Source organism: Perissodus microlepis, chromosome 9, assembly GCF_051167445.1.
Source record: "Perissodus microlepis isolate ML-2025 ecotype Zambia chromosome 9, ASM5116744v1, whole genome shotgun sequence".
NCBI lineage: Eukaryota > Metazoa > Chordata > Actinopteri > Cichliformes > Cichlidae > Perissodus > Perissodus microlepis.
In genome coordinates, this window is record NC_140469.1 from 31866607 (window position 1) to 31893287 (window position 26681).

The 26681-nt window shown below is 45.0% G+C and overlaps 2 protein-coding genes across 3 annotated transcripts; both read right to left on the reverse strand.

Annotated features, from left to right (window-relative positions):
* Positions 1-6310: 6310 nt before the first annotated feature.
* tubb6 (tubulin, beta 6 class V) lies at positions 6311-11687 on the reverse strand. 2 transcript variants are annotated; one of them, XM_084940310.1, is made up of 6 exons: positions 11068-11157; positions 8859-9584; positions 8642-8752; positions 8100-8215; positions 7346-7474; positions 6311-7226 (listed from the first exon to the last, which is right to left on the reverse strand). In XM_084940310.1, exons 3-6 carry the CDS (start codon positions 8700-8702, stop codon positions 6408-6410), a joined length of 1125 nt encoding a protein of 374 aa, XP_084796436.1. In that variant the 5' UTR covers positions 8703-8752; positions 8859-9584; positions 11068-11157; the 3' UTR covers positions 6311-6407. The 2 variants fall into 2 exon arrangements, with proteins under 2 accessions (XP_084796436.1, XP_084796435.1); XM_084940309.1 differs by having other exon boundaries at positions 6312-7226; positions 8859-8967; positions 11068-11687.
* Positions 11688-14287: 2600 nt separating this feature from the next.
* On the reverse strand, positions 14288-18302 carry hus1 (HUS1 checkpoint clamp component). The gene is made up of 8 exons (XM_084940330.1): positions 18155-18302; positions 17422-17549; positions 17146-17322; positions 16632-16739; positions 16470-16544; positions 15176-15275; positions 14805-14939; positions 14288-14710 (listed from the first exon to the last, which is right to left on the reverse strand). Exons 1-8 carry the CDS (start codon positions 18204-18206, stop codon positions 14628-14630), a joined length of 858 nt encoding a protein of 285 aa, XP_084796456.1. The 5' UTR covers positions 18207-18302; the 3' UTR covers positions 14288-14627.
* Positions 18303-26681: the final 8379 nt, after the last annotated feature.

Genomic DNA, 26681 nt, shown 5'->3' on the forward strand with positions numbered 1-26681 from the left:
ATATTATCCCCACAACCCTCCTCCTCCTCCTCCTCCTCCTCCTCCTCGTGATTTAAAAGTAACAAAAACTAAACAAAACCAGCTCTTACATTCATTTACCTTCTGCAGGCAGTAACAGAGGAAACCGCTCAGCTTTTATAGATGAAGAAACTGCCGTCACTCTATGAAAACCATCACTCTATGACACTGTGCATTATTTATTAGATCCCTCTGCTGGTGAAGGTCTGACTCGTCACTGCTGCCAAACACCTGCACTGTTATTGGACCAGAGACGTCCTGTGACCACGTTTAAAGTTTCCACGTTAAACAAATAGAAAGAAAAAACTAAAGTGTTGGATTTCAGCTGCAGCAGCAGAAATATTCCACACCATCAAAGATCCACAAACAACACATCATGTGTTTACATTTACTCGTATTATAAACTTTCAAAACAAACACAGATGCAAAAGCACGTCTTTAAAAATGTTCATGACAGAAATCAAAGTCCACGGAGGTGTGAGGAGCTCCTCCCCCTCACGGACAGGCACAGGTAGGTGGAGGAGGGCGGTCTCTGCAGTCTCCTGGGTGTTGTCATGATATGAATAATTCAGCAGAGCTCCAGGCTCAGTGCAAAACTGCTCACAGATGATCTGAGGACTCAGCACGCTGATGTTTCAGGTGACGCGCCGACTCTGCTGAAACCCGGTGCAGACAAAGAGCCGCAGATCCACAGACACGAAGCCTCTTTGTGCCCGAGCGCACACGGGCGCGGCGGCTCTGCGAGCACAAACAGAAGTGCTGGGAAATCAAGTCTCGCACACAGAGCGCCGGCCCCGGAGATTAACCGGCTCATCGGTGTTTGTCTGCACGGCGAGGCCCGCTCAGGTCTCGAAACAGTGACGCGCACAGTTTTGGAAACAACAGCTGAGCGAACTATCACTGATGCATTACAAGTCACGCACTTTAAAACAGGCACCAGCGCCGTTCTGCACTTTTTAAATCGACAAATGTTCATATTTTTATGTAGAAATGTGTAAAATGTCATTTTTTGGTGAAAAGATAAACTCTGAACGCCCTTCACTTCACCCTGGGCCTGTTCAGGAGTACCAACCTTCAGCAGGTTGGTACTCAGAGGACCCAACAGTGACTGGATTTGAGAGTCTTCCAGTTTAATCGTTCTCGTTTAGCATGTGGCTAAAATGCCATCTAACCTAATCTAGTTTCAGTCAGGTTTCAGAGCTCATCACAGCACAGAAACAGCTTTAGTGAAGGTTACAAATGATCTTCTTATGGCCTCTGACAGTGGACTCATCTCTGTGCTTGTCCTGCTAGACCTCAGTGCAGCGTTCGATACTGTCGACCATAATATCCTATTAGAGCGATTAGAACATGCTGTAGGTATTACAGGTACTGCACTGCAGTGGTTTGTATCATATCTATCTAATAGACTCCAGTTTGTGCATGTAAATGGAGAGTCCTCTTCACACACTGAGGTTAATTATGGAGTTCCACAGGGTTCAGTGCTAGGACCAATTCTGTTTACATTATACATGCTTCCCTTAGGCAGCATCATTAGAAGACATAGCATACATTTACACTGCTATGCAGATGACACCCAGCTCTATCTGTCCATGAAGCCAGATAACACACACCAATGAGTTAAACTGCAGGAATGTCTTAAAGACATAAAGACCTGGATGGCCGCTAACTTTCTGCTTCTTAATTCAGATCAAACTGAGGTTATTGTACTCGGCCCTGAAAATCTTAGAAATATGGTATCTAACCAGATTCATACTCTGGATGGCATTACCTTGGCCTCCAGTAACGCTGTGAGGAACCTTGGAGTCATGTTTGACCAGGACATGTCCTTCAACGCACATATTAAACAAATATGTAAGACTGCTTTCTTCCATTTGTGCAACATCTCTAAAATTAGAAATATCCTGTCTCAGAGTGACGCTGAAAAACTAGTTCATGCATTTATTACTTCCAGGCTGGACGACTGTAATTCATTATTATCAGGATGTCCAAAAAACTCACTGAAAAGCCTTCAGCTAATCCAAAATGCTGCAGCAAGAGTCCTGACAGGGACTAGAAGGAGAGAGCATATTTCTCCTGTTTTGGCTTCCCTTCATTGGCTTCCTGTTAAATCCAGAATTGAATTCAAAATCCTGCTCCTCACATACAAGGTCTTAAATAATCAGGCCCCATCTTATCTTAATGACCTTGTAGTACCATATCACCCTATTAGAGCACTTCGCTCTCGCTCTGCAGGCCTACTTGTTGTTCCTAGAGTATTTAAAAGTAGAATGGGAGGCAGAGCCTTCAGTTTTCAGGCCCCTCTTCTGTGGAACCAGCTTCCAGTTTGGATTCAGGAGACAGACACTATCTCTACTTTTAAGATTAGGCTTCAAACTTTCCTTTTTGCTAAAGCATATAGTTAGGGCTGGACCAGGTGACCCTGAATCCTCCCTTAGTTATGCTGCAATAGACGTAGGCTGCCGGGGGATTCCCATGATGCATTGAGTTTTTCCTTTCCAGTCACCTTTCTCACTCACTATGTATTAATAGACCTCTCTGCATTGAATCATATCTGTTATTAACCTCTGTCTCTCTTCCACAGCATGTCTTTTATCCTGTCTTCCTTCTCTCACCCCAACCGGTCGCAGCAGATGGCCCCGCCCCTCCCTGAGCCTGGTTCTGCCGGAGGTTTCTTCCTGTTAAAAGGGAGTTTTTCCTTCCCACTGTCGCCAAAGTGCTTGCTCATAGGGGGTCATATGATTGTTGGGTTTTTCTCTGTATCTATGAAGCGCCTTGAGGCGACTTTTGTTGTGATTTGGCGCTATATAAATAAAATTGAATTGAATTGAATTGAATTAACCAGGAAGGGCTCACTAGTGGTTCCTGACTGTTTATTTTATGCACCCACTGAAACTATTAGAATTTAAAAATACGCTCATGTAAAGTGTTAAAAATAAGTCATGTAAAATGGTGATTTGGTGCTTTATAAATAAAATTGAATTGAATTGATATTTCAAATAGGACAAAATGCTGATTTTACAGCAGCAACATTATTGTATCTCTAAAGTTTAAACATTTAATAAACTTTGTGTCTGCACAGAGTAGATCAAACAAATTGAATCATCATAAATACTTTATTTTATATTGATTACTTTATTCTCATTACTTTATTATTATAGCACCAGGAATACATGATAAGGGGAGTATTCTGATGCAAACTTGTGGCTGTAGTATAAACAGTATTCTGGAGAAGGTACAAAATGTCACTGTATGTGTGTGTGCGTATGTGTGTGTGCGTGTGTGTGTGTGCGTGTGTGTGTGTTTTATGTGTATAGATTTTTAAAAATGATTACTCATGATATAACATTGTGCTGTAAGGACATGAGGAGGAAACAGAAGGAGCTGTGTGAGGCTGGATTAAAAAGAGCACAGGTCTCAGTGACACAGGTTGTTGCGTTGCAGAGGTGTTCAAGGATAAAAACAACACAGCTGCAATGTTCTATAACATTTTTCTCTTATAACTTTATTATGGATTAGGTGCAAGAGTTTTTAAGTGTGGATGATTAAATAATACTTTAACGCAATAGTAAACTGTGCCTTGTTCTCAGACGGACAGCAAGTGGAGAGTGACAGATGAGCTGAGGAGACGAAGGAGGAAGAGAGGCACAGAGTGAGTCCCAGAGTGAGTCACGGGCAGAGCCAAGTTTATTTCCTACAGTTTTTTGGTCTTTAAAATTGGTGAAACCACAAGGCAACAAATCTTTGCATTTTATTATTGTTCAATCAGCTCCCATTTTAATGTCTGCGGTCTCAGATCAGCACAGCCCCGCCCTCCAGCAGCAGCAACATTGTACCCATCGGGTGAAACACAGGCTCCGCCCACACTCGCCTGGATACGTCGGAAAACGCTCCGCGTCCACACTGGTGTTTTCAGTCGTTTTCAGAGTTGTGCGTCCACATTGAAACGGCCGAAAACGCTTACATTCCACTACTGCGCATGCGTGAAACACAAGACGATTCGGCCTGCCTCATTTCTGTCTGCCGCTTATTTACTTTCCGCCTCTTTGAAAAGCACCGAGTTTTTAAATGGACTCACAATGAGGTGGAGCTGTTGCTGCGAGTAACACGAAAGTACAACGGTGCAAAAGCGAGTGAGAGTTAAAGAATTTGAGGAAAAGCTCTCTGGAGCATCTACAGACTGATATTAATCTTTAATAAGGCTGTCAAACAACTGCTGTATAACGCCCTCCGCTATCTTAGTTTCACTGGTCACATGACTGCATCACATGACTAACATGCGTCAACGTTTTAGAAAGTCTCCGTTTTCGCCGCGACGCATAAGCATGGAAACATCATGGAAACTTGGGAACATCCTTGCCTGTGATTTATTCATCAAGAGACTTTTATGTACGCATTTGTTTTCAGTTGTTGTTTCTCTGGGTTTAATTTCAGCCTCAGCAGCAGAAGAAACCACTGTGAACCTTTAGCCAATGATCAGATGAAAAGATCGTTGAGCCAGGTGGTGTTCTCTGGAGTTTATGACCAAAACTGAAGTCAACAGTGAACTGACATTAGACTGGAATTATAAGATGAATAGAAATACTGCTGAAGCTGAATGATTGTGTTCTGCTGAATTCAGCAGACTGTGTATATATTTTCTTTGTCACCAGGTCTGTAAAGTTCAATGACTGTGGTCAAAAGAATAAATACAGAAGAATAAAAACTTTATGTGAATAACTTTACTCTTCTTAAATATAACTCGCAAAACAAGTAAAAGTACAAATGTGTACAAGTTAGAGACTTCCTCAGTAAGTTTACACTCTTTTGGAGTGACTTTAATTGTGTGTTAAAGAGATTAGGAGGTAAAGTAGAGGATGCAGAGTCCATCATCACTGAGGCCGTCTCTCCTGCATGAAGTCCAGGTGCTGGTTTTCCAGTGTGTGCGTCTGATGCCCCAAAGCTGCCTCAGAGCTGTAACACCATCAATGGCTGCAGTGTGGAACAGGTGTGGGTGTGTCCTCATCTCCCAGAGGAGACCAAATCGTCATCAAACAGCCCTACAGACACAAAAACATGTGAAAATATAAACAACCAGACTATCAGCAGTGATTTAACTACTTTAAGACCTCTGTGAAAATCATTGACAGTATATATCACAGAATTTAAGGCCTTTATAATCACAGAGCACAGAAAAAAGTACTAAACTGAATCAATTTCAGCTTCGTTTCTCATGATGTATATTCTATTAATAATTAAATTTCATTATCTGTGTCTTTACCACACATTTGCCACACAGGTGTAAATACTGTAGGTTCAGTGAATGCTTACATTGCACTGATTAGAATATGCTGGACATTCAAAGCTAAGATTCAGCGCACTGTGTTAGAGGCTGGGATTGGATGACTTCATCATATATACAACCTTTGATCATCGTTTATGTCCAGTTGAGAATGAATCTGTGCACTCACATATTAAATGAGCTGAAATCAGTAGTGTGATCTCCAGTCTTGATATAAGGAATGAGAGAACTGACAGCTGTTATTTTAATCAGCCTGTCTCAGTTGTTTTAACTCTAAGTACCATAAAGTAATGTGGTAACATCTGGACTGACGGGTTTACTGTCAGCATTTTAATCGCTAGTTTAAAGGCTGTAGGCTGAAGCCGTTGCTCTAACACTGTATAAATGTAACAGGCCTCAGTGCTGGTTCTAACAGTCTGAGCTGCTTCCAGCTTTATTTGTGAAGAGCACAGCAGCTTACAGAACACGTAGCGAGCTCGTACAGCTGCGACGTAAAACTTTCATAAGCTAAGATGAGCTTAAAATAACGGGGCTACGTGCGGTGATGTTAGCGTTAGGCACGTTAGCACCTTACCTTCACAGGTGGTCAGTCAGTGCCCAGGTGCACACTGGGAGGTCCAGCTCTACGTTTCACTGCACCTTCACTCTTCACATGTCCGCGTGGAGCCGAGTGTAAATCCCGGGCTGAACGGCCTTTGTACAAACACAATGAGTGGAATCGCCCTTTTAAATGCCAGAAACCATTTAACTCGTTTCTCTTTTTGTGTTTTAACAAACATCTGGTACATCTGCTTTTAATATGTAATTCAAACATGGTTTCTGAGACGAGGTTTTCAATGTTTAATTCTTTTTTTGTGAAATTCATTTTCAATTTGAAGTATTTATTAATGGATTAATAATTCATTTTAAAAATATATTTAAAAATAATGTTTTTATTTAAAATAAAACTATTAAATAAGAAATTACTTTAGTAATGTTGGAATAAATAAAATAATGTAAAAATGAATTCATAAATGAATTTACAAATGCAGAATTTATTGTACAATTCATTATTTAAGCACAGATTTCTTTATTTCGATACGTGTGGCTCTTGTGGTCCTCCATACTCTTACTCGTTGATCTCATCCTCCTCGTCCTCAAAGTTCTCCTCGCCGTCGTTGGCGGTGGCTTCCTGGTACTGCTGGTACTCGGACACCAGGTCGTTCATGTTGCTTTCCGCCTCCGTGAACTCCATCTCATCCATGCCCTCGCCGGTGAACCAGTGTAGAAACGCCTTTCGGCGGAACATGGCCGAGAACTGCTCAGAGATCCGCTTGAACAGCTCCTGGATGGCGGTGCTGTTGCCGATGAAGGTGGCGGCCATCTTGAGCCCTCGGGGAGCGATGTCGCAGACGGCCACCTTCACGTTGTTGGGGATCCACTCCACGAAGTAGCTGCTGTTCTTGTTCTGGATATTCAGCATCTGCTCGTCCACCTCCTTCATGGACATGGGCCCCCGGAAGACGGTGGCCACGGTCAGATAGCGTCCGTGGCGAGGGTCGCAAGCCGCCATCATGTTCCTGGCGTCAAACATCTGCTGGGTGAGCTCGGGAACAGTGAGCGCTCGATACTGCTGGCTGCCCCGCGCTGTCAGAGGAGCAAACCCCGGCATGAAGAAGTGCAGCCTGGGGAAAGGAACCATGTTCACGGCCAGCTTGCGGAGATCTGCGTTGAGCTGTCCGGGGAAACGGAGCGAGGTCGTCACGCCGCTCATGGTGGCTGACACCAGGTGGTTGAGGTCGCCGTAGGTGGGGGTGGTGAGTTTAAGAGTGCGGAAGCAGATGTCGTAAAGGGCCTCGTTGTCGATGCAGTAGGTCTCATCTGTGTTTTCTACCAGCTGGTGGACCGACAGGGTGGCGTTGTAAGGCTCCACCACTGTGTCCGACACCTGACGGACCAAAGACAGACGGGACGTGAGAAGAGGCGAGTCGGTATTTATGTTTATTAAGGATCCGAACAAACACGTTGGGAAATGTGGGACAGACGGACAAAATTTCCTCCTCCTACCTTCGGTGAGGGCATGACGCTGAAGGTGTTCATGATCCGGTCGGGGTACTCCTCCCGGATCTTGCTGATCAGCAGGGTGCCCATCCCCGAGCCAGTGCCCCCTCCCAGAGAGTGAGTCAGCTGGAAGCCCTGCAAGAGAAGTGCTCTTTCGTCTTACAGTAAACGGTGAGGAGACAGACAACCGGTGCAAGGATGGTGCTCAGTGTCATGAACAAACATGCTGTTTACAGTTTATCCTAAAGGCACCATCACTAGAAAACTGACATTCTTAAACAACCCCGGAAGTCAGTCCACGTTACCAAAATTTCACTAATGAGACAACGGATGGTGTCCTGGGGGGCGTCCTCGCAGATCAGGACAAGGGCATCACCGAACTCCTGCACAGTCTGAGGTGTGACCTGGCAGCGTTGCAACGACCGAAACATAACGTCCCAAAGGTCTATACATTATATTTATGATGAAGAACTGAGACTGGATAAAATATTTCCAACATCATACAACATGTGCAAATAGATTTGTTAGCATGTAGCGCTAACGTGAACTAAATTCAGCTGAAATTTGAGTCCAAATCATAAACGTGAATCTGCCAGTGAGGAAAAACACAATCTCGAGAAAACTTTAATGATCCTGCATCTTGTTGTTCAATGAATCTTAAAAAGTAAAGCAGGAACGCTGAAGAAGAAAACGTTTAGCTCCACCCACTGAGGTTAAACTCAGCCAATAAGGCTGTGTCGGTCACATAAAGATGACTCACCTGGAGACAGTCGCAGTGCTCGCACTCCTTCCTCACTATGTCCAGGACAGAGTCCACAAGCTCCGCCCCTTCCGTGTAGTGACCTTTGGCCCAGTTGTTCCCTGCACCTGTCTGACCTGCAGACAGCCAATCAGAAAGGGGAAAATGCATCTGTGAAATGTAAACTGATCACTGTGACAGATGGACACACACACAGTTGCTGGTGGTGACCCATTTCTCAGCTAGTGGACAGTGTGTGTGTGTGTGTGTGTGTGTGTGTGTGACAGAGATCTGAAACCTCTCTGCTTCATCTTCTGCTCAGACATAGTTTATATAAGAGACGCTGCAGACGCGTCAGTCTGTTTACTCGGACGATTTAATGCTGGAAAGTTTCGCTGCAGCTCACCGAGCAGGAATTCTGTGCTCGGCCTCGTCAGGTGGGTCAAACACTGCTGCTAAATAAAGACCCCGCAGCTCTGCAGGATCAGGATAAAGGATGAGACTAAACTACTTTATAAGTTTAGAGCTGATTGGCGTGTTCTGATCGTGTCTGCTGAGGTTACCAAAGATGAAGTTATCTGGTCTGAAGAGTTGTCCGAAGGCTCCCGAGCGCACGCTGTCCATGGTTCCCGGTTCCAGGTCGACCAGCACGGCCCGGGGGACGTATTTATGCGCTGCACACAGAGGGGAGTGGTTACCTTTGTGCACCAAAGTTGAGCAGGAGTCTAAGTGATGTCATCACCCTGAACGGAGTGGTGACTCACTCTCCTCTGCACTTACAGGAGGCCTCGTTGTAGTAGACGTTGACTCTGTCCAGCTGCAGACTTGAGTCACCCACATAGTTCCCTGCGGGGTCGATGCCGTGCTCGTCACTGATCACTTCCCAGAACTGAGCGAGTCACAGAGAGAGAGAGAAAAGCATTGGTGATTCAGCAACTTCCTGCCTCTGTGGTGCGCTCACTGACTCACTGTCCAAGGTTAAATGTTTGCTCTAAAACCTTCACAGCTTCCTCCTGAAGGCCAAAAAATTTAGTTTATAAGAACATAAAAGCTGTAAGAAACAGACTCTCCCACATTTTACTGAAGCCTGAATGCAACACGCGTCACCCCCTGATTTTAACCATTTCTGTAAATTAAACAGACTTGATCTGACACCTCATACTGTAGCGTGTGAAAACCACCGCAGCTAACTCAGAGCTCTGTTCAATGGGAAGAGGGTGGCTAAGGATGTTTCAAGGACTTCAATTCAATTTAATTCATACAGCACCAAATCACAACAACAGTCGCCTCAAGGTGCTTTATATTGTAAGGTCGACCCTACAATAATAGATACAAAGAAAACCCCAACAATCATATGACCCCCTATGAGCAGCACTTTGGCGACAGTGGGAAGGAAAAACTCCCTTTTGACAGGAAGAAACCTCCAGCAGAACCAGGCTCAGGGAGGGGCGGGGCCATCTGCTGTGATTGGTTGGGGTGAGAGAAGGAAGACAGGATAAAGACATGCTGTGGAAGAGAGACAGAGGTTAATAACAGATATGATTCAATGCAGAGAGGTCTGTTAACACATAGTGAGTGAGAAAGGTGACTGGAAAGGAAAAACTCAATGCATCATGGGAATCCCCCGGCAACCTACGTCTATTGCAGCATAACTAAGGGAGGATTCAGGGTCACCTGGTCCAGCCCTAACTATATGCTTTAGCAAAAAGGAAAGTTTGAAGCTTAATCTTGAAATTACAAATAAAATTAAAATAAATCTTTACTTATAAATGAGCACAGGCTGTGTTGATACCTCTCACCTAATGAGCTTTGTTTAATCAGTCTGAGGTTCTTCGTAGGTTTTATTAGTGTTTGCTTTCTATGCACTAAAAGCCCAAAACAAAACAAAAGAAAGAAGAAAAACACTAAAAACCCCACTAACTCACTCTGAGGGACGAGTTAGTCCCTCAGAGTGAGTTAGTGGGTCTGATGGCGATTCTGATGGAGGCTAAAAGCTCGGATGGCAACAGGGAAGGAAAGTGTGAGAAAATGAAAGAACAAGCCAGTAAATTCTAAGGAAACTGGGAGATTTTAGAGAGTTGAGTGGCTGCACTGAGGTGAGAGCCTCGCGCGTTTAATCTGTTGTTTTCAGTGATTATTTTTGAAATATTTTCCGAGGTTGCTGTCAGAGCTGCAATCGTTGAATTGAAACTAGTTCAGAGTGCTGTAATCCTGCTCTACTCCACCGGGTACGACTCCAACTGGGACAGTTTATTTTGTTCATTCGAGGCCGTGCAAAGTGTCAGACACGTGTTAGCGTCTCCGACTCGATGAATGAAGCTGCCGTTCTTTGAGTTACAACCTAACCTGGACACCTTGTCAGTAAGCTTACACAGAGGTGGAGGCTTTGCTCCGTTATTGCACCAACACCACCCTGTTACACATCAGTGTCTGTGCTAACAGGAAGGAGGCACCAGCTTGTTGCAATAAACGAACAAAATCAACCAGGAAGAACCACAAAATCTCCACAATTTACCCCTCACAGCTTCAATGAACTCAAAAAAGAAAAACAATCTGCGTGTGTGTGTGTGTGTGTGTGTGTGTGTGGATTCCTTGAATAGTCTCTGGGTGGCTCACAGAGTTCACTTCTCTCTCCCTCACCACATGTACTCTAGATTAACTTTTATTATTCCCTCTGTACTCTACTCTGTACTCTACTCTGTACTCTACTGCAGCGGGTTCTCACTCGTTGCTACGTTTGAAATATTTTACTTAAATAAAAAGTAACGAGTCTGATTCACGTCTCCTCTGCTGTTCCCGCACTAACTCTGACCCCACGGTAGTGATAATGTGCGTGAGGCACTCGCGGTGTCTCTGATTGGTTTGTTCACAGTCGTTTCATGACGCCCCGCAGGTGTGAAGCGGACTCTCAGTGTTTGAAATGAACTTTTGCGTTGTTGAAAATGTCCGACAGACACGAAGCTGTGAATCAGAGTGGCGCGGTCCCTACCTTGGTCCCGATCTGGTTCCCGCACTGTCCCGCTTGGATGTGAACGATCTCCCTCATGGTTCCTCCGCGTGTGTCCGCTGAAGCTCTGCTGGATCCTGCTGTGAGTCTGCGGAGCGGGAGCGCGCGTCCTGCTTCATCTTCTCCTCCTGTCAGGCGCGTTCACGTCACCACGCCCTGGGGGGGGAGGAGCGGGGGTCACGGTCCAGTTTGTCCCAGTCAGCATGAACCTGTGTCCAGCAATGAGCTCACACTCACAGCAGAGCCCACTGCCACACTCACTGCGTTTAAAACACCACCTGTCAGGTAAAAACACGCGGACGCTTTCGGGCAGGCTGTGATCACTGTGGACAGTCTGTGTGGAACAGCTGGAGTGACGGAGGCTCCTCGTGGTTGTTCAGAAGAACAGCTGATCGAGGGGAAAGAATTAAAACTTACTACGAAATAAATGGCAGGAATTTACTTTGAAAATCTGACACTTTAAAGCATCCTTGCGCATCTCTGTAAACTGCGGCTTTTATTTTGTAACTCCTACAATCTGATCACACCGGTGAAGTACGTGGAGGATTTCATCCGGATATCCTGACATTTAAAATCATTTTTTAAATTCTTTTTTATTGTGAAACTCTGACACGGCTGTGCAGATGAATTACCGTATAATTATTTTGAAAATCTGATATATGTTCAACTTTAACATATATCAGATTTTCAAAATAATTGCTTTGACAGTTAAAGCAAACACTCATGAGTAAACAGGTGTCCGCGGAGCTGAACGCTGATTGAGCATGCGCAGACCGTCCCTCAGAGTGGGATGATGATGATGAAGCACGGTCAGCTGTTGCTGAGGCCAGCAGCAGTGTCAGTTTACAGCAAAGGCTGTAAAACAGGAGCTTTGCTCTGTGACTGATCCTCCTTCAGACACAGTGGCGGGGAGGAAGAGGAGGCGTGACCTACGTCACTCAGGAACCTGCAGCCAAATATGAAACAAAGAAAAGTGTCTGAACAACTGTCTGCACCACAGCCTCCACACATCCATCGCTGAAGGTCTCCTCCAGTAGTGATGTGCGGATCAATCTTGAAATATCGATTCCTCCGATACCAATCATTTATGTTCTAGAATCGATTCTCACATTAAAATATCGATATTTTAGTAATTTAGGGTAAATTTGTAGTTTATCATTAACAGGAACACAGTGGAAAGAAACAATAACATTCGGATTGTCTACATACATCCGCCTTTCATAGTCATGTGTGAAATACGGCTGCATAAATGTCTCGCAGCCCCTTGCCGTGCACACTCACAACAATGGCTGAGCGTAATTGTGCGGATGTATTTTACCTCCACAAACAGCTGAGACGTGGTTTGCGATACATGTGGCAAAAAATGTGCTCCAAGAGTGAGGTGTTGTGGCCGTACTAGGGAGACATTCAAAAGGGCTGTTGGGGGGGTGATAAATACATTTTACAGGGTTTATTTATCGGATAAAATACGTTAAATGTCACCGTTATTATTGGACGGCCCGGAAACAGCGGGGGTGTCCAAATTCAGAGGCTGCTTCCACCTGAGGACCCGGCCTTCGCGGTCTAAAGAAAGCCGGGCACTGGGCACTGACGTAAACTCTTCTGTTTAATTATTTTCTGTTTGACGTTTATTCAGCTGTGTGAAAACCCCGGAGGAACCCTCCCGAGGGATTAATAAAGTTAAATTTAATTTAATCTAATCTAATAACTTTAATCCCAGCCAAACCGATTTAGTCACGAACAAATACAACACTGAAAAAACCAAAGAATAACATTTTGAAGTTATCAAAGTGACTTATATATCATGTTTAAACCGAGTAGCGAAAGAGCGCGGGGGTTTGAAGACGATGTGTCGGTCGGCTCAGATATTTGAAGTTTACACAGCTACATTCTCACCTGAAAATATGTTAAAAGTTTTTTTGCGACCCAGAAAGAGAAATAAGAGCAATATTAAAACTAAGTAGCTGCCGCCATTGTTGGAAACTGGAATTGGCTGGGCCACGCTATGAATTCTGCAACATGGTTTTTCAATTTTGTTGTCCAGGTGGAAAATCGGGAGAAATTCGGGAGAATGGTGGCTCCGGGAGATTTTCAGGAGGGGCACTGAAATTCGGGATTCTCCCAGAAAAATCAGGCGGGTTGGCATGTATGGTTGTGGCAACATCACTAACCTTGTCAAACACCTCAGAGTAAATCATATCACAGAATATGACGAGTGTATGTTGAGACGAACTGAAGAGGAGGAGAGGGACAGGTGCTGCTGGGGCGAGACAGACGTCTCTCACGGAGTCCTTTAGTGCTGCAGACAGGCAAGGTGTTCAAATAGCCACAACTTCAGTTTTTTTATTTCTATGTGATGAACTCTGCATTATTAAGTGATAAGAACAAGTAATCTGATGCCCTGTAATCATTATGATGCTATAATTTGAGATACAATAAATAAAATAAGGTTTTGTACAAAGTATCGGTATCCGATCAGTATCGTCGATACCACCCTGAATATTACTTGGTATCGGATCGGAAAGGAAATCAGTGGAATCGCACATCACTATCCTCCAGCCAACATGAGGCGGTGAGAGGTTTGGGTGTGCTGCCCCCTGCTGGAAGACTCGGAGAAACACAGGGAGCAGAATTAGCAACAGGAGACATTTTCTGCACCCTGTCTGCACCAAAGTAAAGCTGTAAAAATTAACACAATAAAGCCAAGACAAAAACTGGAGTTCCTCTGATGTCCAGCGGAGGCAGCAGTGAGCCAGTCCTCACAGACTGCCATGTTAAAACTTTACAGCAGAATGAAACATGTTTACAGCCTGATACACAAACGGTCCCCTTTATAAGACCTGTGCAGTACGAATGCTTTAATAACTCACCTGTTTAAATTGGAGTTTGCATTATTAGGGGCGTGGCAGCTTGATAACCAGGTTCACCAGTGTTACCATCACCTCTGACTCTTTGTGGAGGATAAAGTTCTCCTTCTGAAATGCGTCTGGTGAGATTCGAGGCTCTGTGGACTTTGGAACAAACCTGATCAGGGACAAGCAGATTTCTCCTGGACTCTACCCACTGATACACAAAACAAGCCAAGCTGTAATAGAATGATGGAGGGTGGTTTCAGACTGCGGCTGAACAGAAACCGTCCCATCCATCACAGCTTCAGTCTGACTCCAGAGGACTTCAGGACATCCAGACCTGCAGCAGACATGCAGCCTAAAATGTTTATACTTCAGTTTTTATTTTATTGTCACTTTTTAAAAAAGGAACTTACATATTCAAACGTTTTTATTTGCAAACAGTTTAATCAAAAACCGTCGAAACGTCTCACGAACACAGACTCTTTATGTCAGCGGTCCAAAGCTCCTCCGTCCTCCTGCGTCGCCTCCAACACCATCACAGGTCAGAGAGGAGAGCCTGTGAGCTCCACTCTGAGCCTCCGTCAGACGGAGCACAGGCGCGCTCAGCTTTGTCTCCATGTGACGAAACACCTGAAACCGTTTAGTCCAGCTTTACTTCCTCAGACTGGCGCTGAGCGCCGAGCAGAGCGTCTACGCCACGGCGGGGATAAAGTACTGCAGCGACATGTCTTCGTGCAGCAGAATCAGGTGGAGGACGCTCTGATGGACGATGTCTGAGGAGGACGAGAGAGAAATGTGTTAAACTGTGACGTGGATTAAACCCCGGTGGGTTTTGTCCTGAGTGCGAACATGTGAGGGGAGACTCACTGCACATGGCCTTGCTGGGGTTGACCTGCTGCCCCACGAGGAACTGCTGCAGCCTCCTGATGTCCACCCTGGCCTCCACCATGCTCTCCGGGTCCCTGCTCTGAGACGGGCCGCCATCCTGGGAGGCGTCATCGCCTGGAGGGACGGAGGAGCAATGTATGAAAAGTATGGCCCACAGACCGGCTGATATACTGACAATCAGTAATTATTAAATATAAACGAGGCCCTCTGTGTGGCTCTCAGCAGCAGGTGGAGGGTGAGACTTTAGGCCCCGCCCCCCAAAATTAACTGGTTATCAGGGATGTGACGTGATGACTGAGCTCATCCGTCAGCAGGTCTGAGCTGCTCGTGGAGCTAAGACGTGTTTTTACCCCACGGAGGGTTTCCCAGGTCTCTGAAGTGAGTTGTCACGGAAACCAGATCGGTCTCAATCTTCAGGTTCATCTCTCCGTTCAGGTTGGCTTCGATTACCTGGCACACACACACACACACACACGCACACACACACACGCACACACACACACACGCGCGCACACACACACACACGCGCGCACACACACACACACGCGCGCACACACACACACACGCATGCACACGCACGCGCACGCGCACACACACACACACGCACACACAATAATGTTCAGGCGTTCGTTCTCCTGCAGATTCAGACTTTAAGGTCTCTTTAGAGGAGGAGTATGATTCAGATTCAATTCATTCAATAATTTTTTTAATTAGATTTTTCATGTCTTTGAAGTCATCCAGTTTTGGAAGAAAGAAAGTGACTTTATTGATCTGATTGATTTGGCTTCATTCTATAATAATGGACTTATTTTTCTATGAAAGTTTGAACTTTGTTTAAACGAGAGAAAAGTGTATAAAGTGTGCAGTGAGGAGTTACAGCCTTAAAACATCTATAATAATTGTAAAAAATAAAGCTGACTACTTCACGGATTTCACCTATCGCGGGTTATTTTTAGATCGTAGCTCCCGCGCTAAACGAGGCACTGCTGTATTTCACTCATTTCAGCGCACAAACACTAGGTGGCAGTGGTGTTTTCGTCTTGGAGTTGACTCTCGGTGTCAGAGTCACTGCTGGAGGTGTTTATGAAAGATGAAATGATGCTTCTTGAAAAGTTCACATTGGTCACAGCGAGGATTTAACACAGAGCTATAACGCCTGGTGACGTGTTAACACCTTCACTTCCTGTCCGACTGCATGTAAAGACATGAAAACGCTCCAAATATTTCAGCATATTTCATCTAAACATCTAAAGCGACATAAGGCTTCAGGTTCTGTGTGATCACCTGTCGCAGGTAACACGAGGACCGAGTTTAAATATGTAATTATTTTCTCTGCATCGTTGAAACACATGTCTAAATCTGACATCTTGGCTTCTCGGGAAAAGATGGCATAAACATCGTGTTCACATTCAATTCAATATTTGTCCTCCTACATCGAGCCGGGCGGAGGCCTGCAATACAGGAAGACGCCTTTTCACGTATTTCAAAATAAAGGAATTTACTGTTATGTTAAAAAAATGCCGGGCAGTTTGTTACACAAACGCGGCGACAAACGCTACTGAAATGACCCAAATCCAGAGAAATAAAGCTGCAGCTCTTCTCTGCATGAGTCCGTGTTTGATCTGAACATGTTTAACCTCCTACCAGGAAGTTGGAGAGGTTCTTCATCCTGTCCACGATGTTCTTCATGGTCTTCAGGGGAGGGAGGTAGATGCTGACCTGCAGTGACACAAACACACAACCGTGATGAAAAACAAAGTCAGCTCTCATAAAAAGGATGATTTGGTGTTCGGAAGCTTCACTTACATCAAAGTCCGGCATGCTCGGCTCTTTGAACTCGTGCCACAGTCTCCGGGGGATGACGTCAACGGGGACGTCGTGAGTGACGACTCGACTGACGCTGGACAGGGTGGGCTGGGCGGCACAGAGGAAGAGGGCTCAAGTTTCTCAGATTAAAGGTTCAAATGAGTTTTAAAAGCAGCTAAAAATGAGCCAGTATGAGCTGTCTTGGCTTCTACATTTGACTCGTGTTTACTTTCCTCTCAGGGTTTGGTCGACACCTCGGCTGCGTTTATTGTTTTCTGGCCTTGGTTCACACTGGAGTGCCACGTTTCTTCATGACTGAATGATTAATCTAACTTTGATAAACCTGTGGCTGGATTCTGGTTCGGAGACCCGACCGTAGATAAATTTATCCCCAGTATCTCCTGATATTATGAATAATAGGCTAAAATTAAACGTATGATTCGAGCTGTGGCAGAGACAAAGACTTCTCAGGTGAACGTGTTGCTGACTGTGAGTTGTTCTCAGGCGCTCTCACCAGCTCAGCGGCGATGGTGAGGCAGGGGCAGTGCTTCTTGGTCAGTTTGACTTTGACCGCCTTGGCGTTCTGGACCGTCTTCAGGGCTCTGGACAGATTCTCCGGATTCACCTCCAGACAGATCTCGTTGTCCTCGGAGGACACGCCCTCCATCTGGTACTCGTCGAAGAAGTTGGCCTGCGCGAGAAAGGACGGGATCAGGGTCATTTATTACGGTCCTGATCATCTCAGACTCTTGTTTTCTTAGCAGCTGGAAGCCGGAGCGTCGGCTCTCACCTGTGACAGCTCACACCACATGCTGACGCCGCCGTTGGCCACTTTACCGGACAGAACGAAGAACAGGTTGTCCGGCGTCAGCCGCAGGACGCACATCTTTGTCAGCTTTGAGATGGTGGTGACGACTCCTGGTGAGAAAGATCAGAGGTGTGAACCGGGAGAAATATTTAATCAGTCACACGCAGACTCGGTTAGTTTTAATAATAGTTTACTTTAATCAGATCTCTGATCTGCACTTCTGAAAAACTTGATCGTGATAAACACACTAAAAACAATAAATCTACAGTTAATATTACAACTGTTGAAAACTAAGTAAAACTAAACATTTTAACAGTAAAACTGACTTTAAACAACAAAAATTAGCTGAAAACTTGAAGTGGAAAACTAGAGCAGATAGCTTTTTACTGAGCCGGTAAATAACAGATTACTCACCCAGCATAAACATATAGCTGATATTTTTGTGGTAATTAATCATGAATCAGTCCAAATGTGCACTCATAGGCCTGCACCAGACTCCATGTAGATTTTGTTAAATTTAGATAACAGTAATCAATCTGCGGCTCTTTGAGCACATATTGTAAGCCGATTCCTATTATGTCAGAAACGCTAAAGAAAGAACATCGGGAACTTTTAATTAGATGTAATTTTATTTTTTACAGTTTCTGTGCAGCATTTGGAGGGAAGCTAACAGCTTAGCTTCGGCTCTCGGTACAAACAGATGTTTCAGACTCACGGGTGAAGTGGTTCAAACAGGCGATGTCGACGATTTTCCCCCGAAACTTCATTTTTTCGTCCCGACAGCAGAATTTAATCTTCCGCTTTGACTTCAGGCGGGGAACGTTTTGATTTGTTTGGTCCGTCTGTGTCTACGGTCCGGCGGAAACAATAGCCACCTGGAAGCTGTTAATTGTTCCGCCCAACGAAAGGAGAAAACAACCAGCAGTGGCCCGGGGACCAGAACAGGACCCCTTAAATGGTCTGTACAGAGGCAGAAAACTGTAGCAGAGTCACCGGTTCCTGGTGCGCTTTATATTTTTACTTACATACTGAAATCAGACATTTTACGCTGTTCATCATCTTTTTGTAACTGAGATAGAAACTTCACAGGTATGTCTGTGAAGGTTCTCAGTCATCCAGGTCATCGTAGTCAAAGGAGCTTGCAAAGAAAAGCGTCTGGACTTCTTTAAGTTTACTTGAAGACGTTTCACCTCTCATCCGAGAAGCTTCTTCAGTTCTAAGGTCAAATGGTGGAGAGTCCCAGATATAAACCTAGTGGGAGTTTCCCCCCACAGAGGGACAAAAGGACCCCCTGATGATCCTCTAATCGCCTGAGCCAAGGTGTGAAACTCGGTGTGGGTCCCAATCAGCCAGAGTTTCGGGTGTGTTCATTGGAAGTGGAATCCTTCACTGCGCACATTAACGCTGTGGATAAAAACATCAAGTTCACCAGGGAAGACACAAAGGACAGCTGTTTGCCTTTCCTGGACTGCGCTGTGCACATTGAAGAGAACGGCAAACTCAACATCGAAGTTTACCGGAAGCCCACACACACGGACCAGTACCTCCTCTTTGACTCCCATCACCCTTTGGAACACAAACTTGGAGTAATTAAGACCCTACACCACCGGGCAGAACATGTTCCCTCTAAGCCTGAAGGAAAAAAGAAGGAACACACACATGTAAAGGAAGCACTCAAAACGTGCGGCTATCCTAAATGGGCGTTCTTAAAGTCAGCAAAGAGGCACAGAAAAGAAGACCAGACACCAGCGAGGGAGGATAAGAAGGACAGACGCAACAACATTGTCATCCCCTATGTAGCCGGTGTATCAGAAAAACTTAGGAGAGTTTTCTCCAAGCATGACATCCCGGTGCATTTCAGACCCAGCAACACGCTCAGACAAAAACTGGTTCACCCGAAAGACAAAACGCCAAAACACAGACTTAACAATGTGGTGTTTGCTGTACAGTGCAGCGAGGAATGCCCAGACCTCTACATTGGAGAGACCAAACAGCCACTTCACAAGCGCATGGCACAACACAGAAGAGCCACCTCCACAGGACAAGACTCAGCAGTCCATCTGCATCTTAAGGATAAAGGTCACTCTTTCGAGGATGCCAATGTTCACATTTTGGACAGAGAGGACAGATGGTTTGAAAGAGGAGTGAAAGAAGCCATCTATGTCCACTGTGAGCGACCATCTTTGAACAGAGGCGGGGGTTTACGACACCAACTGTCTGCCATCTATAATCCAGTTTTGAGATCCCTTCCCAGACGCCTTAACGCCCACTCACATCCTGGGCCATCTGACCTCAGGAATTCGCATGATAAGGTGGGGCCAGGTTTCACAATGAACACACCCGAAACTCTGGCTGACTGGGACCCACACCCAGTTTCACACCTTGGCTCAGGCGATTAGAAGATCATCAGGGGGTCCTTTTGTCCCTCTGTGGGGGGAAACTCCCACTAGGTTTATATCTGGGACTCTCCACCATTTGACCTTAGAACTGAAGAAGCTTCTCGGATGAGAGGTGAAACGTCTTCAAGTAAACTTAAAGAAGTCCAGACGCTTTTCTTTGCAAGCTCCTTTGACTTCACAGGTATGTTTGGCAGCTTTCACTTAATTTCAGCTTTTTGGTGAAAACTTTCAGAATGTTTTTCACACAAAGATATGATGTCTCGTTTATTATTGGTTATTATATGTAACATTTATACACCCTCGTTGTAGACCAAATAAAACACAAAAAACCCTCAGAAATAGCAGCCTGTGCATGCTGTGGCTCCTTTTTACTTTGTGATGTAATATTAGGATCTTATCAAAAAATTATATCTATATCTATCTATATATATCTATAGATATATCTATAGATATATCTATCTATATATATATATATGTATATATATATATGTATATATATCTATATATATATATATATCTATATATCTATATCTATATCTATATATATCTATCTATATCTATCTATATCTATATCTATATATATCTATATCTCTATATCTATATCTATCTATATATATATATCTATATATATATATATCTATATATATATATCTATATATCTATATCTATATCTATCTATATCTATATCTATCTATATCTATATCTATATCTATCTCTATATCTATCTATATCTATATCTATCTATCTATCTATCTATCTATTGTTGAAAACTCGTTCGATTTGGGCAAGAGAAGTAAGCAGACTGAGTCCAGGTAGGTGCCAAAAATAGTGATCTTTATTTACACACTTGCGCAGAGTGTGGGAAGAAACTTGCAACAACAATCTTACAATCTTCAACGAGCAGACCGCTCCCCATCCTTATATTACCCTGATGACGTCACAGCTAGATCTTACTGGAAATGATAACAGTTCCAAAGTTCTCCTTATATAGGCATCCAATACTACTTTCGAGACAAACAAGTGTGTGATATGTTGTGCAGTTTTGTGAGACTGTGTGTCCAACCGAGAGATTGTCCTGAGACGACCTCCCTGTTCTTAGTACGTGCGGGAGTGAACGTGCGTACTTTCCATGACTCTCTATGTGCATGTTGGTGTAGGCCTGAATATGTGTGTAAGTGAATGTAGAAGGCCCTACTGGACCCACAGCTTCGAGAGGTGTGAATACAATGATATGGATACCATTTGCAACAGCTTAAGCAGATAGAATAATAGAGAACAACAATAGACTAATTAAAGTGATGATAATATGCATACATTAATATTTTGGTCAGATTACCATAGATATAATTCAGAGATTATTCTGTCAACTGGTTCAACAATGATGAATGATTGATCAATGATAGCCCTGATTATAAATTGTCACCATGAGAATACAAAATAAAATATCTCTTGTCCACACTCCTCCTCTTTGGCCATCGGCCAACCTTTACCCGAATTTGTTTCACTCCTCCGTCCAGGCGGCTTCTCGCAACGGCATCATATACCCCGGACCAGCTGAACCAGAGTCTAGGGCCCTGCTTACCAGTTTTACCAACACTCGCCTTACCAGAGGAATGAGACAACATCCGATCATCAATATACCTAGAAAAACTATAAGAGAAAACATGGCAGACATAAACACACCCTTCCATTGCCCAAAGACAGACGTGATCCAGTCTCCCAGCCCCGTGTTCACACCTGATTGCTCATGCATGGTTCTAGATAACGTTTTCAGATTCTCCAGCGCCCGAGTGACCGTTCCGTCCGGAGCAGTATTGTTGGGAATAAAGGTGCAGCACATGTCACCAAACATTGCACATACTCCACCCTTCTCAGCCAACAACATGTCCAGAGCCATTCGATTTTGGACTCCCATCAAAGACGTCGGACCTAATTGTTCCGCAAGGCCTTCCACTGCGTCCCTAGTAAGATTAGAGAGTCTCAGCACATTATAATGCACATAATTAATGCGATCAACATTTTTATTTGGAGTTATCCATAAAAACACACTTTCAAAGCCGGCCGCTATCTGATTAACTAACTTATACTCATCTGGAACTCCCCTGGGAACTCCTATTGAGTCAATCCAGGTTGGCGAGTCCCATCTTGGGTCATATTTGTGCGTACCCCTTGTATCTCTCCTACGTCTGGCTGTCAACACACCCGTGTCCTGCTGTGAAACTGTTTCTACCCTACTTCCTATAAGCATCAACGGTGCACCTAGGCGCACCAGAGCACATGTTCCCACACTCCCCAGGGGAACCTGCACCAAAAGGGTGTACTGCCCACAATAATAATATAGCCCACCCCTTGCCCAGGTGCCTATGATTGTGGTTGGGTCACTTACATTATTAGTAGTCCTACCTGGGATCGTCCTCTGACACCAGCTTGGATCAATCCTTCCTAACGTATATCTCACGCTGTCTGTAGAGAACTCAAAACATGTATAATTATCTCGTTTAGGTGTGAATGAACCTGGTTGTGTACGTTTATCAATTGGCGGATATAAACCTGACAAAGTGGTGCAGTTACCTGTGTTCACCGCCTCTCTAGTTAATCTCAGCATACAATTATAACCCCACTCATCCTCTGGATACAGAGGAGCGGGTTCAGTGAACAGACGAGGTCGAGCTGTAGCACAAGCAACACAATCAACCACTTCCTGCTCTTTAGCATTTTGAGCCACCCAATCTAACCAAAGATTCCTATCACCAAAACCTGTGGCCCGCTCTATTAACTCTTGGGGTTTTAATCTAGTGTAATCTGTGGCAACAAGCCATGTCTCTTCTGAATCCTTGTAAGTAGCTGTCTCTAGGGGGTCCATTTGCTCTATGAGATTCATTGCAGTGTCGTTCCCTATCGGTTTAGGTCTTGGATTGAATAAGTTCACCCGAATTATCCCTACTGGATCTGTCCCTGCTTTATCTACCCCTATGACCAGATAAAACGCACCCCCGTCATACCCCGCTTCAGGGAGTTCGCTCCATGGTCCCAGGGAAAGAGTGACAGGGTTCTGTGTAACAGAATAATCTCTCTGAATGGCTATCCCTTGCAGGGCCTGTGGCACTGTTGGCCGCCATCCTACCCCTGTCCAAGCAACCACATCCTGCCAAGAACACCACTGATCTGTTATATAAGTGTAAATGTCTCCTTCCATTGATGGACCCCACACCGACTTAGGGTAACATACCATAGGGTGATAACAAATCCACACATCATATGTTCTCCAGCTGCTACCGTCTCCTGGGCATCTAATTACCTCACACAAATCGAATGTGAAGGCTGTCGTGGACCCATTAACATACCCAAACTCAACTCCCCCACTGGCTGTGAGACACCCATCGTTCCCACCTGAGCCAACCTCGCGCTTGAATTTCCTTGATGACTTGATCGGTTTGGACTCTGGAGCGGATAGACCTCTGCGTCTGGGCAATTCACCTGTCTGCCAATAAACAAACAAACACATTATAATACTTATTATCCCCAACATCCCCGTTATTTTCCAATTTTCCCACAACTTCATGATCACTGTTCCCAGGCTCGTTTTACTTTTACTTTAAACTTCGTAATAAGAGTATAACGTTATGAGTATAAAAGTATGCGATTATCGTACAAAACTATTACGACTCCTTTAAACTATAAAATACTTTAGACTAGAGCCCTAGCCTATTAGGAGCCTGAAATGAATTAATACTTGGCATGTGACGCTCCTCTTCTTTCTTCGTCTCCCCAGGTAGACTACTGGGGAGAACCACGGCACAGGGGGAGAGGATTATTCTGCCTCTATGTTCCCCCCTGTGTTACTTGGGGTGGAGCTTATCTCGAGTAAGCTCTCATCGGCCACGGCACATTGAGACCAATGGAACCAGGTCTCACCCTTTCCCTTCAGCCGAACCGCACTGGTAGTTCGAGCCGTCACCTCGAATGGCCCCGTCCACCTTGGATCTCTCCACTTTCGCTTAATGACCTTCAGCCACACCGCCTTGGCGTCGGGTACGGACCTGTCCTCCGCATTCACCCCCTCTCCAACCTGTTGTGTGAAACTAGACACAAGAGCTTTTAATTCTTTCCAACATTCAGTATGGTTTCTGTTACTTTTTATACTTTCTTCCGCCGGGACTGTTGTCCAAGGACCTGGAAACTGTCGTCCTGTCAACAGCTCATATGGTGTGAAACCTGTGGATTGATTAACACAACATCTTATTATCATCAATGCAATTGGCAGGGCTGCCACCCAATTTAGCCCCGTCTGAGCAGAAATTTTAGCGATTTTATTTTTCAGGTTTAGATTCATTCTTTCTACTTTCCCCTGCGACTGGGGATGATATACAGTGCCAAATCTGTGTTGCAACCCCAGCTTCTGTTCTACCTCTGCCAAATCTTTGTTTTTGAAATGAGTCCCATTGTCTGACCTAATTCTCTTAGGAAAACCATGCCGGGGGATGTAATGATTGATTAAACACTTAATCACACTTTTTGCATCCTCCCTCTTTGTTGGCCACGCTTCGGGCCATCCCGTCAGAGCATCTACACTTACCAGTAGATATCGAACTCCTCCTGGCCCTGGATCAATCATGTCAGTGAAGTCGATCACAATCTCTTCACCTGGTCTCTCTGGGATGGGAAATTTTCCTGCCTCTGGCTTAATTACTGGTTTTGGATTGTGCCTCCCACAGATCAGACACGTCCTGGCTTTCTCCTTGATCATATCCTTCAAAAAGGGATGCCACCAATGGCACAGATGTCTTCCCATCTGGGCCACACCTACATGGCCAAGCCCATGCGCTTCGGCAATCTTCTGTTTTGCCAGGTTGGCCGTCAACACTGGTCGTCCGTCAGGTCCTCGCCAGAGACCTCCTTCTTCCCAGGCTCCTCGACTCTTCCAGACCCCCTTTTCTTCCGGGGCCGCCTCCTCTTGGGCCTTCCTGGCCTCCTCTAGCATGTTGACTCCTACTTCTTCCTCCGCGGTTATTTGCACCATCTGTCGTAGTGCTTTATAGCCTGCTGCCTCCTTGGCCGCTCGATCAGCTTCCTGATTTCCCCTGGCCACCATGCCAGTCCCTGAGGAGTGACCTTTGCATTTTATAATGCTCACCTCCTCTGGATCTCCCAAGGCCTGCTCAAGTTCCTCCATTTCCTTCTTGTGGCAGATTGGTGCATTATCTGCTGTCCTGAATCCTGCTCTTCTCCATTGGGCCAGCTCCACGTGAGCTGCTCCAAAGGCATAAGCTGAGTCCGTGTAAATGTTGACTCTTTTTCCTTTTGCAAGTCTCAGAGCTCGACTTAGAGCAATTACTTCTGCTCTTTGGGCTGACTGCTGCCCTTCAAGTCTTTCAGCCTCCTTCACTTCAAATTCAGCCCCTTTTCTGCAAACTACCGCGTAGCCTGCTTTCAATCCTTCCTCATCTCTGTAGCAGCATCCATCTGTGAACCAATCTTCAGCTCCCCGTACAGGTTCCGCTTTCAAGTCTTCTCTTATCTTCTCGTCGACTTCAGCTCTCTTTGCACAGTCGTGCGGCTCTCCTGACCCCATTAAATCTGCCATATTGATTCCTTCGTGTGTGAAGGTCAAGTTGGGAGCGTCTAAAACTTTACTCACTCTCTGTTGTGTCAATGGTGTCATGGTGAAGGCTTGTGAGTTAACATATGCCACCACACTGTGGGTGGTCAGCACCTTCAACGGATGGTCCCTCACTATATGTGCTGTCTTTTGTATAATCTTTGACACCCCAATGGCATGCTGTGTGCATCCCGGGTGCCTTGTCTCTAATGGATCCAGTCTGACGCTGACGTACATGAGTACATCTCTCCCTCCCCCTTTTTTCTGAAACAACACCCCATTAACTATCCCGTGTGTTTCTGAAACATCAAGATAGAAGGGTTCATCATAATTAGGGATGGCAAGATCAGCCGATCTTGACAAGTCCTGTTTTAATGCGATGAACGCCGACTCAGTGGCCGATGTCCATGGCAGTTCAGCCTTCAGGTTACGGACACCCACTGTTTTCACCAAATCCCTCAAAAGGGCTGTTTTCCCTGCATAATTTGGAATGAAGTGACGGCTGTATCCTGTTAAACCTAAGAATGAGAGCAACTCCTTAACCGTACGCGGTTTTGGATGTGTCAAAATCTGATCGCGATGGGTGTTTAGCAATCCCACTGATTTGTGAGCAATGACACGGCCCAGAAATGTTACTTCTGGTCGGACCAACTGCAACTTTTCTTTACTCACTTTGAAACCGCACTCAGCGAGTCTCTTCAGTATGGTAAGTGAAGCTGCCGTACAGGCCGAAGCAGACGGAGCCGCAATGAGCAAATCATCAACATATTGCACCAGTGAACACCCCTCTGGTAGGTGGCATGGCGATAGAGCTTCTTTCAACACTTGGTTGAAAATGCCCGGGGAGAGTGCAAACCCTTGTGGCAACCGTGTGTATCTATACTGTTGCCCCCTGTATGTGAATGAAAAAATGTCTCTCAGAGACTCATGTAATGGGAGACAGAAAAATGCATTCGCTAGATCAATACATGTAAACCACTTCTGTTCTGGTGTTAATGCCGTCAATGCCGTGTAGGGATTTGGGACAGGCACCGTGTCAGTACGTAAAATGGCATTAATGGCTCTTAAGTCATGTGCCATTCTGTACTTTCCTGTCCCGTGTTTTTCTACTGGCAAAATAGGAGTGTTCCAGTAAGATTGAGAGGGCTCAAGCACCCCTACTTTCAATAGCCCTTCAATGGTTTCTGCAATTCCCTCTTCAGCTGCTCTCTTTTGCCTATACTGCGGTTTCCAAATTGGCGTTT